The sequence below is a fragment of the Xenopus laevis genome, chromosome 5L (genome assembly GCF_017654675.1).
Source record: "Xenopus laevis strain J_2021 chromosome 5L, Xenopus_laevis_v10.1, whole genome shotgun sequence".
NCBI lineage: Eukaryota > Metazoa > Chordata > Amphibia > Anura > Pipidae > Xenopus > Xenopus laevis.
Window position 1 is genome coordinate 98270182 of NC_054379.1, and position 17307 is coordinate 98287488.

The 17307-nt window shown below is 36.5% G+C and overlaps 1 protein-coding gene across 5 annotated transcripts in view; it reads right to left on the reverse strand.

Annotated features, from left to right (window-relative positions):
- The window catches only part of LOC108716926 (adhesion G protein-coupled receptor B3), a 490100-nt gene that overhangs the window by 22104 nt on the left and 450689 nt on the right, over positions 1-17307 (reverse strand). For 4 of the 5 annotated variants that reach the window (XM_018263507.2, XM_041563155.1, XM_041563153.1 and 1 more), the window contains 2 exons: positions 11086-11125; positions 6633-7270 (listed from right to left, as the gene is read on the reverse strand). The exons of the other annotated variant lie outside the window; for it this stretch is intronic. In XM_018263507.2, the coding sequence (XP_018118996.2) occupies positions 6633-7270; positions 11086-11125 (678 nt within the window). The remainder of the gene's footprint in view (positions 1-6632; positions 7271-11085; positions 11126-17307) is intronic. 5 annotated transcript variants of the gene reach the window in all.

Below are 17307 nucleotides of genomic sequence, written 5' to 3' on the forward strand. Positions count from 1 at the left end.
TGTTCCCAGAAACACCCCATATTTTTTTTTTTCCTGTTGATTTGTAGCATATGCTCTGCTCTGTTGTTATTTACCTTACCATAGAGGCCTACAGTATATATACAATATGAAATTCTCAATACAAGGCTGATTTCCAGACATTTGAACTTTTCATATGATTTGACTACAGACCACTTTGATCCATTCATGTAGAATCCCAAACCAGTCAACAAGTGTGGAATGTTGAATTCTGCATAATGCTATGGACAATAATCAATAGTTCAAAAGAATTTCAACTGATAATTCAATGCTTATGAAATTACTGTTTTCCTGAAACACTAATCTTAATTAGATCACTTTAGAAAGATTCCACTCAATCTACATTTGGACATTTTTCTTTGAGTAAGTACAAAAAATTATAAAGGGTTGATCCCAACTGATTGATCCAAGGTCCATGATGCCATGTCATAACGTTAATTTTAATGGAGAAGTTAGATGTTAAATGAAGATTTATCTAAATGCAATTACATGGTAAGATGCACAAGGTTTTAAGAAGTGATATTATAGCCTTTAAGGGGGTAACTCTTTTGTCTTACCCTGTAAATATTAATGCAACATGTCTATTATTGCTTATCAATAAAGCTGCAAAATACTTGTAGTCCACTAATTAAACAAACATTGAGTTGTGTTTGTACGTTAACTGCTCACAGCAGAGCCGTGCCAACCCGGCCAGGCGCCCTAGGCAACATGCGCCGTCTCAGTGTGCGCGAAACTGCGCATGAGCGAAATTACGCTCCGGCGCGCATGCGCGAAATGGTGTTCGCTCATGTGCAGAGGCGCATTTTCATTAAAGTTACACTAGGCAGTCTGGGAGAGACGGGACCGGATACGGGGTAGGCGACAGAGCAGGTACGTGCCTGGCGCCCCTCCAGCTTTGCGCCCTAGGCACGTGCCTACTCTGCCTACCCCTAGTTCTGGCCCTGGCTTACAGTATGCACTTAATACTATTATACAGGACTGTATATGTGATATAAACTAAGCATTGACAACAAACCAGTTCTACTTGTTATTATGCTCCACAATACAGTAACAACTGATTATTTCGGATAATAATATCTGTATCTAAATTTCAAGTGTTTGTATAATTAGTGATATCTTGAATCTAGAACATTTGCTTGACTGCCAAATACTTTTCCTCTAGCATTGCCTTTCAAAAGTTCCCTGTGACCTACAACCCCCATCTGCTAATAAGTGGCAACTGCAACACCTAATGGTTAAATGGCTTTAGCAAGGCTATTTGTTCTGCAGCCAATTAACATAAACATTGTCTGACATTTAAAGAGAAGCTGCAAACCTATGACTCATGGCTCAGAGGACAAACAGGGCAGATGAATTGTGAACTTTCCTGCCTTGAAAGTGGATCAGATAAGAATGCATGTAGGTGGAAGAAAAGGAATAGAAAAGAGAGAGAGAGTAGGGAAATAGAGCAACAAATGTTAATGACATCGTGAGTGAGTAAGAAAGGGTTAAAGGTCAGGAAGTGCATATTAAAGAGTCAATAGAAGAAAGGAAATAAAACCCAGGATAGAGAAGATAATGTAAGATAAGATGTGTGAATGCATTTAAAGGAGTTGTTCACCCTTAAACAAACGTTTAGTATGATGTAGATACTGATGCTTTGAGACAATTTGCAATTGATTTTTATTTTTTACTATTTGTGGTTTTTGAGTTATTTAGCATTTTATTCAGCCGCTCTCCAGTCTGCAGTTTCAGCAATCTGGTTGCTAGGGCCCAAATTACCATAGCAACCATGAATTGATTTCAATAACAGACTGGAATATGAATAGGAGAGGTCCTGATGAGAAAGATGAGTAATAAAAAGTAGCAATAACAATTAACATGTAGCCTCACAGAGCATTTGTTTTTTTTAGATGGGGTCATTGACCCCCAACTGGAAAGAATCAGAAGAAGAAGGCAAACATTCAAAAACTATACAAATTAAATAATGGAGACCAATTTAAAAGTTGCTAAGAATTAGCCAGTCTTTAACATACTATAAGTTAACGGTGAACCACCATTTTAAGGGGTCTGCAGAGACTGGTCTTGGGATACTAATATGGAGGAGACAAAACTAAAACAGAAGGCAAAGTGGTAGATACGGGGAAGAATGATATAAGGGGTATGGTAGCAGAAAAGGTGATAATAAAAGATTCATGAGCAATAGCTGTTTGTATCCATTCCAGGTACATGGAAAGAAAAAATTAGCACAAATGGTTTGTGGAAAGGACAAAGACAGCAGCCTTCAAAAAAGGTTCTTTGATCACTGAATAACAATGGTACTGTGAAATACACCTATGACTATCTATATGTGGCAATTTAATAAAGACATTTTTTCCAAATAGCAGTTCATGGGATTCCTTTAAGTTAATGATTATTTGTGCCCTGGGAATTGGGGTTAAAGGGGTCGTTCACCTTCCAAACAGTTCAGTTGTTTTCAGATTGTTCCCCAGAAATAAAGACTTTTTTTCAATTACTATCCATTATTTATTGTTTACTGTTTTTCTAAAATCTAAGTTTAAAATGGAATCTCCCTGCCTCCCTGGTGTTTGAGTCTGGCAGCTCAGTAATTCAGGTGCAGACTCTAAACGGTTACAATTTTGCAACATTTAGTTGATCCATTTCTCAGCAGCATCTCTGGAGTATTGGCAACTATTGTATCAATTCTAACAGCTGCCTGTAATGAAACCCAGAGATTCTGCTCAGCAGGGACAAAGATAGGAAATGTATCAACTAAATGTATCAATTTAGAACAGTTTACAGGGTTGGTGACCCCCCTCCCAGAGCTGCTTCAGAAGGTGAAAAATGACACTTTACACTTCAATATTAGAAAACCAGTGACACATAGAAAATAGAAAGTCATTGTAAAAAGTCTGTTTCTGGTGATCTATCTGAAACCAACTAGTTGTTTAAAGGTGAACACCCCCTTTAAATCCTGCAACTATATTGCCGTGTGTGGACTGGATAATTAGACTGCCCTATATTGTTTATATTTACTGTGAAATACAAACAACATATTATAATATTAGGAAACGCTTATCGACAATTTTAAGAATTCATATGAGGAGTTTAGATCATTGAACTGTGGCTAATTGGTTCTGGGCAATATTTTCTCCATGAATGTATCCGTTTATACCGCTGCGCAAAATAAGCAGAGCTAATAACACTAATAATATTTATAATAATCGGGCAGGATATGTAGGAACTGTCTGTACCTGTATGTGTTGTGTTTCCCACTAATGAAGTTGTGTTACACAGTTTCTACTGTGTTATTTATAATGACATTTTTGTCATTGCCTAAAGCAAAGATAATTAATTGTGCAATTTAAGCAAGTTTTATGAACTGCTGAGACTAATATTCTGCAAATGTATAACAATATAACACTGTGGGTACGAGAGCAGAAAATGATACACTGTTTGTAATTATAAATTGCATATATGTGTGAAATGAATTAAATACAATATTTATTTTCAATACATTCAGTCTCCAATAACGTACTCATCAAGTCTTGGGGATGACCTTTTTTGTTTCCTGCTTAAACAGCTTGTAAAGTCTTTTTACTGGTATATCAGCACATACTATAATAGGGTGATACCATATTGCTTAACCATATATAGGCAAGCTCCAAAGCTACTTTTGCAATTGCTGTTTGACACGTCATCAGTCCTTATATCACCGTCCTGCCCCTCATTGTCACCAACCCCGATGTCACCCGGCCCGCCTCCTATCACCAGCCCTCCCCCTGCCTGTTTTCCCCAAAAGGTGGCAACCCTAGTCCAGGTTCGCTCCCCTGCTGCTCTCGCCTCCCCCCTCCCCTCTATCACTCTCCCATTCCTCCCTTTGTCACTAGCCCCTACCTTCCTCCCTCCACTGCCCTTTCTCTTTGTTGCTCTCTCCTCCCTCCCTTTCTTTCAATAATTGCCCATGCGCACTTGCGCCCATGCAGGCATGCATGGGCTTGCAAACAGGGCCCGAGGATGACTAGGGCGCCCTGACGGCTTGGCCCGGCCCTGCCTACCTTTCAGCTTTAATGTTAACTAAACTACTTTCTGCCACTTTCAACTACCCATGAAAAAGGCCCAAGTTGTGGTGCATACATGATCATCACATTGTTGAATAATAATGAATGAACAAATCACACAATGCTATTAATGCAAATGGCAAAGTACTTACTGCATATTGGACATAAGCCCAGTATATAGGGAACATGTTGTAATGCATTCTCTCTATTTTGTTCCTCATTATCATTATTATAAATCAGATCCTTTCCCTTTCCTTCATAGCATGGAGATCATTATACCATCATATAAAGGACAGAAACTAAAAATCCCCACATGTTATCTAAATATTGGTTAAGTCTGGTCCCAGACAAATTTTGAACCCAGTAAGCACAGCATATGGACACTAAAGCTGGCCATAAAAGTAAAAATGACCCATACATGAAACTTTTTTGAAATCGCCTCTGAGAGGCATAGATACATAGTGGCATGTTTATCAAGGGTCGAATTTCGAATTGAAAAATCTTCGAAATTCAAATTCAAAAAGACCAACCGAAATTAAGTCGAAGTTTTTTTTGGTCGAATAGGTCAGTTTTCGATTGAATAGGTCCATATTCGGCCGAATTTGAATAGTACGGATTGAAGGAATAACGCATTCGATCGAATTGGATTCGAAAGTCCACCAATTGACTCCAAATGGGTTCTAGGAGGTCCCCCATAGGCTAAAACAGCAATTCGACAGGTTTTAGATGGCGAATGGTCAAAGTCGAATTTTTAAAGAGACAGTACATGTTAAATTTCGATATTCAATTTTTTTAATTTTTTTCAAATTCAAAGCAAATTTGGATTATTGCCTAGTGAAAGTTCACAAACAGTAGCTCGAAATTCAAATTTTTTTCATTCGAAAATTCACCTTGACCTTTGATAAATCTGCCCCATAGAGTAGAATGGGGACAATCACTAGGAGCACAATTACCCCAAAGGGCTCGACTCATAAACTGTCAAAATGTCTATGGTCCAAATATAACCTTTGTACACAAGGTCCAAACATTTTACCCCTGAAATGTTTTTCAGAACAGAATGTTTAAAAAAAATCCCTGTATCTACCAGGGGTCAATCAACTTGTGCATATTAAAGGGGCCGTATACCCCCTTTATTAATATAAGTTCAATAAACAGGACTAATGGCTAACATTTTTTGCCTATTGTTTTAATCACAAGAAAATATCTATGGGTTTTGTTATTTCTTAAACAAAACAGGGAAATTGAATCTGCTCAATAATTGGTTATTGAAAGGCAGATAATAAGATTACCAGTGCACATATAGATTGCATAATGAACTTCTGCTTATCTGTAGGCCAAAACAGTGATAGGAGGGAGCTTTTTGTATAAAACTCCAGCAGGTGCAAATATCTGCAACCAATGTCAGAGGAAAAAAGATTTGTAGATGTAGTGGATGGCATATAGGCATGTCATTGTGGTCTGCAATGCAACATGGGTAATCCCTTGCATGCCCCTTACTCCTTGTAATATTCTATCTTGTAATATTCTATCTTGTAACATTCCAGTTGGAGTGATTGTAGAAGTCCTGACTTTAAAGCCTGTTAAATACAGGGGTCTCTTGTACCCCACTGCTCTAAATAAATGTCAACTATTAGATACAACTATAAAATAAGCGTATAGCTTTGGTTCTTTCATTGCCAGTTATAATCAACTTTTCCTCACTAATCAAACAGACACAGGCTTTGTCTTTGATCTTGAGAAGAAGTACTTTAAAAAATAGCTTGACTGATTGTTTTTTTTAGCATTACGGAGATTAATTAGCACTGAGTACAATCATGGAATGAATTGCAGTTTTAAAAACTGGCAAGGCGCAAGCCAATGGTCTAGCACGGCTTCTTGCCAAGGTTTGTTTCATTTAGCTTTGCAATATCTGAAAATACTTTGCATTGTTTTTTCAATTCAAATATCTTATTTAGAAAAAGAATAGGTCGTTTTGCAATAATTTGAATGTTGCTGAAAAAAAGTTCAATTAGCAGCTATAAATGTCTGAAAAATTATAAAGGTTATACAGGATCTTTTTCTTTGTTAGTCATATGCAGATGTAATCACACATTATGGCATGGTTGTGAATATATATTGCCATTTTATTATCTACATGTTTTTGACTATTCGTATAATTTTGATTATTTATGGGTTCAAGTTTGGTGATTAAGTCCCAATTTCTGTAGATATATTTCAAACCAGGATGTTTGTGGACATCCCAAACTAAGCAGCCCTCTTTGCTACTTTGCTTAGAAATAGATTCTGGAAGGTTTAAAGTGTTCCCACACATACATACGTATATAACAGCAGCCACCAAGAAGCTGGAAGCTCCCAGTGTCCCCAAAAAGCTGTTGCAAGTTCCTGGGTATTCAAATTCATAAGTGAAAGGCACAGTTTTGACATAACTTCAGATGAACATTTTCAGGGTAATACTGTCCCCTTTTGGAAAACAACCATATTGTATAAACCTTGTATGTGTGGTCTTAAATGCAAAATTACAATCCTGAAACAAGAGAGAAAATGAAGTTTGAATGAATATTGTATGTCACCGACCTCTAAGGAGCTCATTGATATAGTTGAACCTGTTTCACTTCTTGATAGTCCTGCGCTGTCATCCAGCTCAGACGTTATGAAGTTCTTTACTGCTGTGCGAGGTTCAAAAGGAAGGCTCTGCATGTGTTCTTGAGACACAAGATGCTGATCTAAATTTATACCAAATTGTTCCATTACAGCGGGATTCATGCTGAATTCAGGACTGACTTTGTAGTGTAATAGCCTCTCATGAGGCAAAGTATCCATAGCAATGTTCATTTTATTCTCATCTTTCATTTGCATGATGCCAGTGCCTCTTGGCATTACAATATAGTCACTCTCCATCATTCGATCCTGGGAATGGCCCAAATCTGTATCCCCAGCCCTAAGACCGTCGTCTGTGCATAAGTACACAGTTCGTCGTAATTCACTGTTTTCTTTTTTCAGACACTGATCAGTCATGTCCCCCATACTCATAGGAATATGCAAACCGGAAGGTTGTTGGATTATCACTTTAGAAATAATGTTTCCTGGTAATGTTGCGTAGCTCATACCCTCTGGCTTTACTACTTTTTCATCTTCTTCGTCATTTAGTGAAATCCTGGAAAGCGTCCCTGTTATTGTGGCAGCTCTGCAGGGGCCAATGTCCTTGTGCAAAACTGCAAATTAGAAATACTTTTTTTACTCTTTAATTTCCATACATCCTTTTTTTTATTCCCATAATACTTAGCACTAGAGCACACTGATTGAGAAGCTGTTTTACTCTAGTTTATTAACATGCAATGGGACTTAGTTTGATCATACCTGACACTTAATCTTCTGTTTATAATTGACTTGTCTACACTGTTTATTCCAGGGACACCGCTTATTGCTCATACCTGTGTCTGTCCGCTGATATTTATTAACATTTAAAAACTTCAAGCAAATCAAATTATCTTACTTATTTCAAAACTCGTAGCAATACCTTTCAAGATAAAGTCACATGAGCCAATTAAGAATGGCAGGAAGTTGACCAAAATGGCACTATTGCCATTTATGGAGCAAGGCGATTAAAGGGGTGGTTCACCTTTAAGTTAATTTTCAGTGTGTTATAGAATGGGCAATTCTAAGAGACTTTTCAATTGACCTTCATTATTTATTTATTTTTTACAGTTTTCTTTTGTTATTTGCCTTTTTTTTCCTCACTCTTTCTAGCTTTCAAATATAGTGTCACAGACCCCATCTAAAAACAAATGCTTTGTAAGGCTACCTTGTTATTGCTACTTTTTAATACTCATATTTCTATTTAGGCCTCTCCTATTCATACTCCAGTCTCTTATTCAAATCAATGCATGGTTGCTAGGGTAATTTGGGCCATTGTCGAACCTGCAAACTGGAGAGCTGCTGAAAAAAATGCCAAATAACTCAAAGACCATAAATAATAAAAAATAAAAACCAAGTGCAAATTGTCTCAAAATTTCCCTCTCTACATCAAACTAAAGGTTAATTTAAAGACAAACAACCCCTTTATGTCAGTGCAAGTAATGGCACTGTTTTGTGAAAATACTGTTGGGTCTTTCCAGAAATATATAGTGTAACATGTACTACTATATATATAGTAGTGTGCCCCTGTGCACACTAGTCCTAGACATAAGACTAAAGTTACAGCATTCCAGATGGCCCTTGCAATGTCCCATTGGGCTACTAAACCACTTAAGAACAACTTATTAAGATCACCAAGAAGTCCTACTGTATTGTCTCTTTTAGTCTTGAGGGATATTTTAATTGAACAGGCAATTGTGTTCTCTTCTTTTCCTAGGTTCTACTTGAAGTACATAAAATAATTAGGGATGCACTGAATCCAAGATTTGGTTCGGTTTTCAGCCAGGATTCTGCCTTTTTTATGCAGGATTCAGTTTACGCTGAATCCTTGTGCCTGGCCAAACCAAATCCAAATCCTTAAAATCATGTGACTTTTTGTCACAAAACAAGGAAGTAAAATTTTTTTTAGACTTGCTCTGCGCACTTGGCTCTCTTTTTTTTCTCCCACCCTCATTTGCATATGCAAATTAGAATTCAGATTCAGTTCTGTATTCTGTCAAATCTTTCACAAACAATTCGGGGGTTCGACAGAATCCAACATAGTGGATTCGGTGCATCCCTAAAAACAATATGAATGAAACCACATTAATGTGTACAATAAAGTACATGCATAATGTCCTATGCTATATTTGGAAGATTTTCACTCCAGCAGTGTTTTGTTTTATTTAAAATCCATTTTTGGAAGCAAGAACTGCTGCAGTTCTTGAATTTGCATTTTTAAACCGCTTCTTTGAAAGCAGTATTCTCAGCTAAACATATATACGTCAAATATACATGTCATACAGTATTTGTGTGTTCACTGAAGTAAATAAATATCTTGTTTGAGCAAAATATTTTTCCTCTCGAGCTTCTACTTTTATACGTCCCAAAATAGCTGAGGGAATAAAATTCCATTCATGGCTAAAGTTAGGTGTCAGCCATTAAAATGCTGAATGCAGAGTATATTATAAAGGCAGAAAACGATTTCAGGGCTCATGCAATGAAGCTGCACCTGCGGCCATCACAACTTAGCATGAGAAAGGAATTTACCCCCGGGTAGGATAGCCAATGGGCCTCCACCACTTATGCACACAGCTTACTTGTCTTTTAGAAATACAGCAGCAGAGACTGTGTGCGGCAAGGTAATGAGTGCAGTTTGCATTGTGTGAGGGGCCATCAGCAAGGGCCTATGTGTGTATGATGATTTAAGACATGATTTAAGACATGTTTGCCAATGTTAATTTAACTAAACATAACAACACCTTCCTTCATCTAATGGTATTATCAACGATCAAGTTGTATATGGATTTCTGCACTTAAATGTTTATCTGTATTTCCTCAGAATCACTAAATAAAACATGAATATCAGTAGAAATGCAAACCTCCCCTTTATATCTTCATATTGTCATGTGAGGGACATATTGAAAAACAGGGCGATGGGAAGGTACATTTGCATAATTTTTGTGCTTTATTTGTGAATATAGCTACATATGCATGCATTTAGAATACAAGGGCTCATTTACATCACGTGCAGTGAGCAAAGTTCAATTACAACCCTCTCCATCAAACCTTTTCCTACAAAGAAGCATTTCTTCCCAGAATTCCAGTGTCATTGTGGTCACAAGGGGGTGATGCACCTGGGGCCACCTCACTGCACCTGATACTATTGCATCTGATTTAACAAAAAGGATGCAACTGCACATGCATTTATTGCAAATCAGATGAAATTCTTCAGAAGTCTGCCTGGTATCATTCCTGAACATCCATCTCCCCCAGCATCAATAGGCACAACACATTCAGATCTAAACAATCAGGCTGAACACCGGAAACAATACCAGATGGATTTCCACATAATTGCTTCTGATTTGTGATAATATGCTCAGTTGTAGTAATATTAATTAATCCGGAGCACATTGCACATTGCAATTGCATACCTCCCAACTTTTGAAAAATGAAAAGATGGACAAAAACTAATTTTTAAAAAGTTTTGACCACACCCCCTAATTACCATGTCCATTTTACAAAACTTGGCAAGTTATGAATGTTTGAACACATTTATGGGAGTTTTAGTGAAATGTTTTATGTCATAACAGTTTTGCTAATGAAAGTGAATAGCCCTTTAAGCTGTTAGTCTCAGTTCTCCCAAGAGACTTGCTAATATTAAATTGTTACAATTGTATCTCTGCTTATCTTAAATTGTTGCAAAAGTATCCAAATACAGCCGCTGACTGTCCTGGGCTCTCTGTCAAAAAGTCTCTTTTTTAACTAAGTTTCAGAAACATTGTATCTTTTTCAACAGTCAATGCAGGAGATCAACAAGAAAGTCGGGACATTTCAGTAAGAAACCTAGGACTGTGGCTGAGCTGTCAAAATCTGGACAGTCCTGCAGAAAACGGGACAGTTGGGAGGTATGCCATAGCACCAAACGCATTGCCCCCTTGTGATGGAAACAATGTTGGAATTATCAGGGGAAAAGCTGCATTGTGAGAAAAAAATATGGTGATTGTGCTCAAAATTGCACTTTGCTCACTGCATTTGCGGATGTACATATGTTATATTTTTCTTGTGGGTATTTTGATTTTTCTAGAGGGGAGGTGATAAGAATGCTAAAAATGCCAGTTAAAAAAAGTTAAAAGCATTGGCAAAGTATGTTGTTTTTGCTGTTTTCATTGTACTACAGGATATTTTGGCAACAGTTCTATATTCATTGTAAGCCACTAAAAGTCTTATATATGACTTTTGTGAAGCATATTTTTTCAAACTGACAAGTGCCATTTTACACCAATTTTGAAAAATTACTACTCATGCTAGCCATTTTTTCATCATCAGGGGAGCTAGTCCTCTCTGTTTGTAATCATAAACTTCTAGAGCTCTTACAGTGTTATATTGATTTTTTCTTGATGCATGTTCTTACCTGACCGACAAGCAATGTCCACATCTTTTTCAAAGTCTGTCTGTTATTGAAAGAAATAGAAACACGGATATATCAGCAAGAAATATAGTGTAAAATTGGTGGGCAAATGTGTCTTCAGACCATCTTTCCTATCACTCTGGCAAGAGAACAAAATGGAATGCAAACTAAAATGCTCATAAACATTTTTCTTTAGACATTAACTTTTATAATAATCTTTACACATACTATACCAACCAATTCTAAGGTTTGGTGGAGGGTTATGACATACAATGTTCCAATATGCCTTCTAAGCAATGCTTAAAATAACTTCCACAATACTGCATTTCTAATATTTCTTATTTTTAAACACAACACCCCAACAAATAAAGATTAAAATTTAGCAAACTTGGGTGGATGTCAAAAATGGGGTGGTGGTTATAATAATATATAAGTTGTGGGTGGTGGATATAAAAATATATCAGTTTTCTAAAATTATAACTAAGGGGACCTCTGTACTTCCTTGTCCTTTGGCTATTGTGGAGTTGTGGAATTGCAGTGATAAATATACAGCAAAAATGTCTAGAGATTCACACCATTTGCAGGGCATAGAAGAAATTAATTATTGGGGTCCATCTGGTACAATCTCCCTTTAAAACCATATCCTATGAGTTTTAGGATGCTGGTGACCCAAGAGAGAGCTCAGGAGATACCCATCTTACTTCCTAAATTCTAACAGGGTTGGTGATGCAGCGTTTGGATGGTCAACAAAAATACTTTACTAGGTAGACACAAATCTGGAATGTGTTCATGGTGCTGGCATCCCCTCCAAATACTCAACAATTCCTTAACAGCAATGATGGTAAGACAAATATTTTAAAGGTAAAAAAGTAACCCATAAGGAGCCTCCACTTTGTTACTCCTATGAGCAGAGAGGACTTTCTCTGCCTTATATAGAAAGTGATCTGCCCTGAAATGAGTTGGTTGTCAAATCCTGTGTTTACTGGTTGTGCAGTCTCACACAAGTAAGTGTCTTGTCTATATAAGCTATATCCAGTTGTGCTTGATAAACCTTCTAGTCAGATTTTTGGTACTGGCAATTTCCCATTTTGTTTTTTAAAAAGTTCATGTCCAGTAATGAGGACTTTCTGGGTTGCTAGCATGAATGGTTTAGATTTAGGTTTTTTTCATAATAAAAGGAAATAGTTTTTTAGCATAATAAATGAAAATCTAATTCAGATACAATCTGGGGCACTTTTACTTACGTGCGAATTTTCGTCACGTTATTTCATGACGAATAAGAGTATTCATCAAAATGGGCAATTACGTCTCAGCAAGAGAATGCTGGCATAATTTGATGATTCGTTATAGTGAAAATTTCATAATGAACTTTCTCTAGCGGTACTTTCTTCCTAGCGAAACTTTGTTAACTTACTTACGCCTACGTCACTTTAAATTCAGCAGGTATCTAAAGATCAGATTTATGTATTTATTAGTGATGTTGTTAAAATTGCTGGAAGTGGTAACTTTTTATTAAATTCCAAGGAAGCAAAATGAAGACAAAGATCCTCTATTGTCCTAGGCCATGAGCCAACCACAAATCAAATGTGGCATGAGCTTTAGATGTTAAAAAAAGTGTAAATAACATTTTTAAAAGTTACAAATATGAAAAAACTAATTGATAAATTAGCGTACTGTATTTATAATCGTTCGCCTGGCGAAATGCAATGAAAGGTAACCAGCGACAAGTTAATTTGTTAGCAGAGTGTGTTGTATGTCTTTTAGTAAATAGGCAATGTCAATGAAAATGGTCTTTTTAGCGAAAATTCATCAGAGAAACACAATTCGCTGGTTCGTAAATGTGCCCCAGAGTATGTTGGAACCCTTGCAAAAGTGCAAGGATTAGAAAGCAACAAACTAATACTTCTTTTATTAGCAATTACAGTTACAAATAATTCTAAAAACACTAAACATGATTAAAACATGATATATATTGGAAATTTGCTTAGAATTACATTAAATTTACAGCCACTTTAAGGCTCTACAAAAGCAAAAATAAACTCCCATTGTTCAAAAGCATGCAACATTTATTCCCTGAATTAAATAATACAACAAAATAATAAATGGAACATTATATTTCGTTACTGGACACTGTGTTGAATTACGGTATTGTAAATTCATATAAACATGCGGCTGATGTAGCTTTGTAAAGGAATAAAGTGTAATTATTATACAGTATCTATAACTATAGAAATGGCATATTACCAATATTCCCCTTGAAAAATGAGGATCATTTCTTCATATCCTATCATACTTTAAAACAAAATAGGTTGCATATTTGCAGTATTTTAGCTTAGTTAAAGAAATTACTATTTTCATTGCCCAATGAGTAACAGGGTTGCTTCCAAATAATGTGCTAGGCAATCATATAAATGTGATAACAGGGTTTAGGCAAATTAAATGTCTGCGCTTGCAAAATTTACTACAACATTTATCTAAAAGACAGAGGTGATGGCTTTCAAAAGGTATTAAGCATGCTGCAGCATCGAGAGCGCACTATGTCATACAAGATAAATATTAGTAATCAAGCCAGTTCACCATACAGAAATTTCTTATTAAATCTTTGAGCCGATACATGTTGTACTATATATATAATTTTAATTACATGGCAATAGGAACTCACATTTATATAAGGCTTGAAACCATTGTTCAGAATCAAGGGCTTAACAGTATTATGTCTTTGTTTAAATCTCCCTTGTTTTAGAAAATAAACAGCGTTTTGTTGTATGGAAGTGGTTATTGTTGCCTTTTATTTCGATTGTGAATGACACCTTGGATATTACAAGATTATACTATGATACAATAGTAGATTTGGGTTAGCAATTAATGTGATGGAAAAACAACTACTGTATCACTTCTGTAAAATAAATTAAAGATGCTAAAGTATAGTGAACCTTCTAATGCTGAACCTTACAGCCAGGTAAATCCAAATGAAAAATATTTAGTATTATAGGTTCAGTTTCTATTTCTTTATAATGACATAATCTTTACAATGACATCATTTGCATATATTTAAAAAAAATATGGTATATTGAACACTTTTACAAGTTGTTTCCTAATAATTAATATTTGATTCCCAATATCACTTAGATCACAAACAGTTCTGATTAAGGCCTCATCCTCTTATAGTCAACACACAGACCTCATCTATTACAAGTCTATCTAGTTTTTGCAAGACCTACTGAAAATGCTCACATTACCTTCGTGGAACAAACAAACAATAGCAAATGGAATTCATGCTGCGGTTCCAGGTACAGTCTATAGTAACAGTTAGTCAATATGGAACAACAATTATACAGTTTTACAATATGCAGTAGGTACAGTACTTGTTCAGACTGAATAATACAGTTCTTCTACTTTATATATTACAAATTCTCAAGACGGACAGTAGCAAGTGTAATATAATGAGGAAGCGAAGAGTCTTAAATTGAGGTTTATCATCAAATATGTTTAACAGATGTATAAGTAGACATAACACTTTTGTCAGTGATCCCCAACCAGTGACTCATGGGCTATGAGTTTCTCACCAACCCCTTGGATGTTGCTCCCAGTGGCCACAAAGCAGGTCTTTATTTTTAAATGTCTGGCTTGGAGACAACTTTTGCTTGCCTAAAAAATAGAGCTTTCAGTAGTCTGCCAGTTCACATACAGTAAGGGCTGCCAGATAAACAATCTGAGCAGCACTTATTTGGCACCCACAGGAACATGATTGTGTTGTTCCCCAACACTTTTTAGATTTGCATATGGCTCACATGTACAAAAGGTTGAGGACCCCTCGCATGTCAATAGTAATCAACAGATTACTCTCAACACCAGATGTTGATCGGGCAGGGTAAAAAAAATCCTGTCAGATCGCGGCCGCATCTATTCATTAATGCAGTCCCACGATCCGACCGCCCAATATCGACCACTTCAATGAGGGAATATCGAGAGATACGCTAGTTTGGTGACATCGCCAAATGAGCGGATCTCCCTGTGTATGGCCACCTTTAGACTCTCTTTACATGAACAACCCAGAATGATCTCCGATCTGCCTTACTGGATGCCTCTACCTTTTTTCAACATTCAAAAGTAGGACTATCCCACTTACAAAGAAAATGTTTAAAATATAATGTATACTATACAAGTTAGTTTAAATAAGACATTAAAGGCAGGTTTCTAAGGATCACATAACACAGTATTGTTATCAGGTTTTTGAAATATTCTGGAAATATTGTCTTAAAGTAAATTCTACTCAATGAGACTCTAAAAGAATCTGGAGATACAATGTTTTTATTGAGCTGCTTCAGATGCAGTAAATGCTTCTTTGAATGAGAGCTATGTATGATGGTGAAAAATGTTGATTATATTAGCAAAATATTTTAGTGAATGGATGTGGTAATAAAGGCAAGAACACATTCTGTAATGAAGGATCTGCTTGTTGTTAGTTGATGATTCATTTCTAAGCCTGAATTTTATAAAGGACATTATTAAGAGACCACATTTTGTTCCAGTTAGTGTATTAGGTTGCTGGCCCAATGAAGTGTGTGACTCTTATCCTCAGAAGTGCCTTATCTGAAAGTGACATTAAATAAACCAGCAGTATTGTGCCATTTTGTAAATGCTCATGTCTACCGATTTCACATTTAATTAATGACTTTGCACTTGAAATATCATAATTTGGATGCTATTCAAATAAGTACTGAAGGTATAAGACAAGGGGTATGTTAAAGAAGGACGCCAGAATTGTAAAAACAGACTTTTCTGTCCCAAATTGCAAATGTCAAAATGCAAAAGATATAAATATTCATGCTTTTCATCATCATAAAGTTATCTGCACACAGATTTCAAGAAAACACTTATGGAGAAAGGTTCCAAGAACGGAGACAGGCAAGAACAGCGGTGACAGGCAACCAGTGTGCAACCAGTGCATTCAGGGAGCCCAAGATCCTACTGATTATATGAATATAGTACGTGCCTGTAATATACTGTATCATAATCCCTTGTACTGAGGCAGGAATTTATCTAAGTATAAGGACATAAGGTTCTTGGCTATGTGTTAGGGGTCCATAATAAGATGTAGCATACTTCTCCATGTCATAAAAGCAGCTTTTAAACAAATCCTTTAATCCAATCATCTGTTTATGTTCCCATGCTTAATGAAGGCTTACATCTGAATAATAACTGAAAAGTAAAATTCCCTTCTAACACTGCAAATAGTTTAGGTATTCAGACTTGCAAACAAGTCTTTAGTTGGCCCATCCATGTAAAAATGAAAATTCTGCAAATATCCACCAATTGTTTAGTTTATTTCAGGGGCGTACCTACCAGGGGGAGCAGGGGGTGCAACTGGGCCAGGGCCCGCACCCCCGCAGGGCCCCCCCCCGGCAGATTGCGCACGCTGCAGCCGACTGGTGTCAGGCGCAGAGAAAAATCACACGGACGAGGGTGGGGACAGGCCCGGCTGCATGGCCCGCAACTGGGCCCGCCCCCACCTAGTTCCGTTACTGGTTCATTTAATCTATGTACTCAAGTCAATAAAGGTATGGGATCCGTTATCCAGAAAGCTCAGAATTACATGATGGCCATCTTCCACAGACTCCATTTTAATCAAACAATTAACTTTTTTAAAAATGATTTCCTTTTTCTCTGTAATAATAAAACAGTAGCTTGTACTTGATCCGAACTAAGATATAATTAATCCTTATAGCAACCAAAACAATCCTTTTGGTGTTATTAATGTTTAAATGTTATGAAAATACTCTTTATCCACAAAACCCCATGTCCTGCACATTCTGGATAACAGATCTCATACCTGTAGACCAAACAAAACGTGTTCAACCCTGGCACTATATCTACTGTTGAACTCACTTTTATCATCACCCAGCTGCATATTTTTAACTGCAGTTGTACAGTAGATCTAGACTGGGCAAAGGTAATCTATATCAAAACCACAAATGCTAGCGTTATATACTGTCCTATCAATGGAGCATATTTGTCTAGATTTAAGTGGGTCATGACAGAATAGATGAATTACTACTATTTATAACTATGTGAGTTGGTCATAGAGATGATTCTATAACTACATGCAGGGACAAGAGATATCATCAGGAATGAACAATATTTTTTATTTAGCGTTTTCGTTTCCCTCTCCCAGCTGTGAAATTGTTTCTGTTTTTTTTTTTTTTTACAATTGATTATATTCAA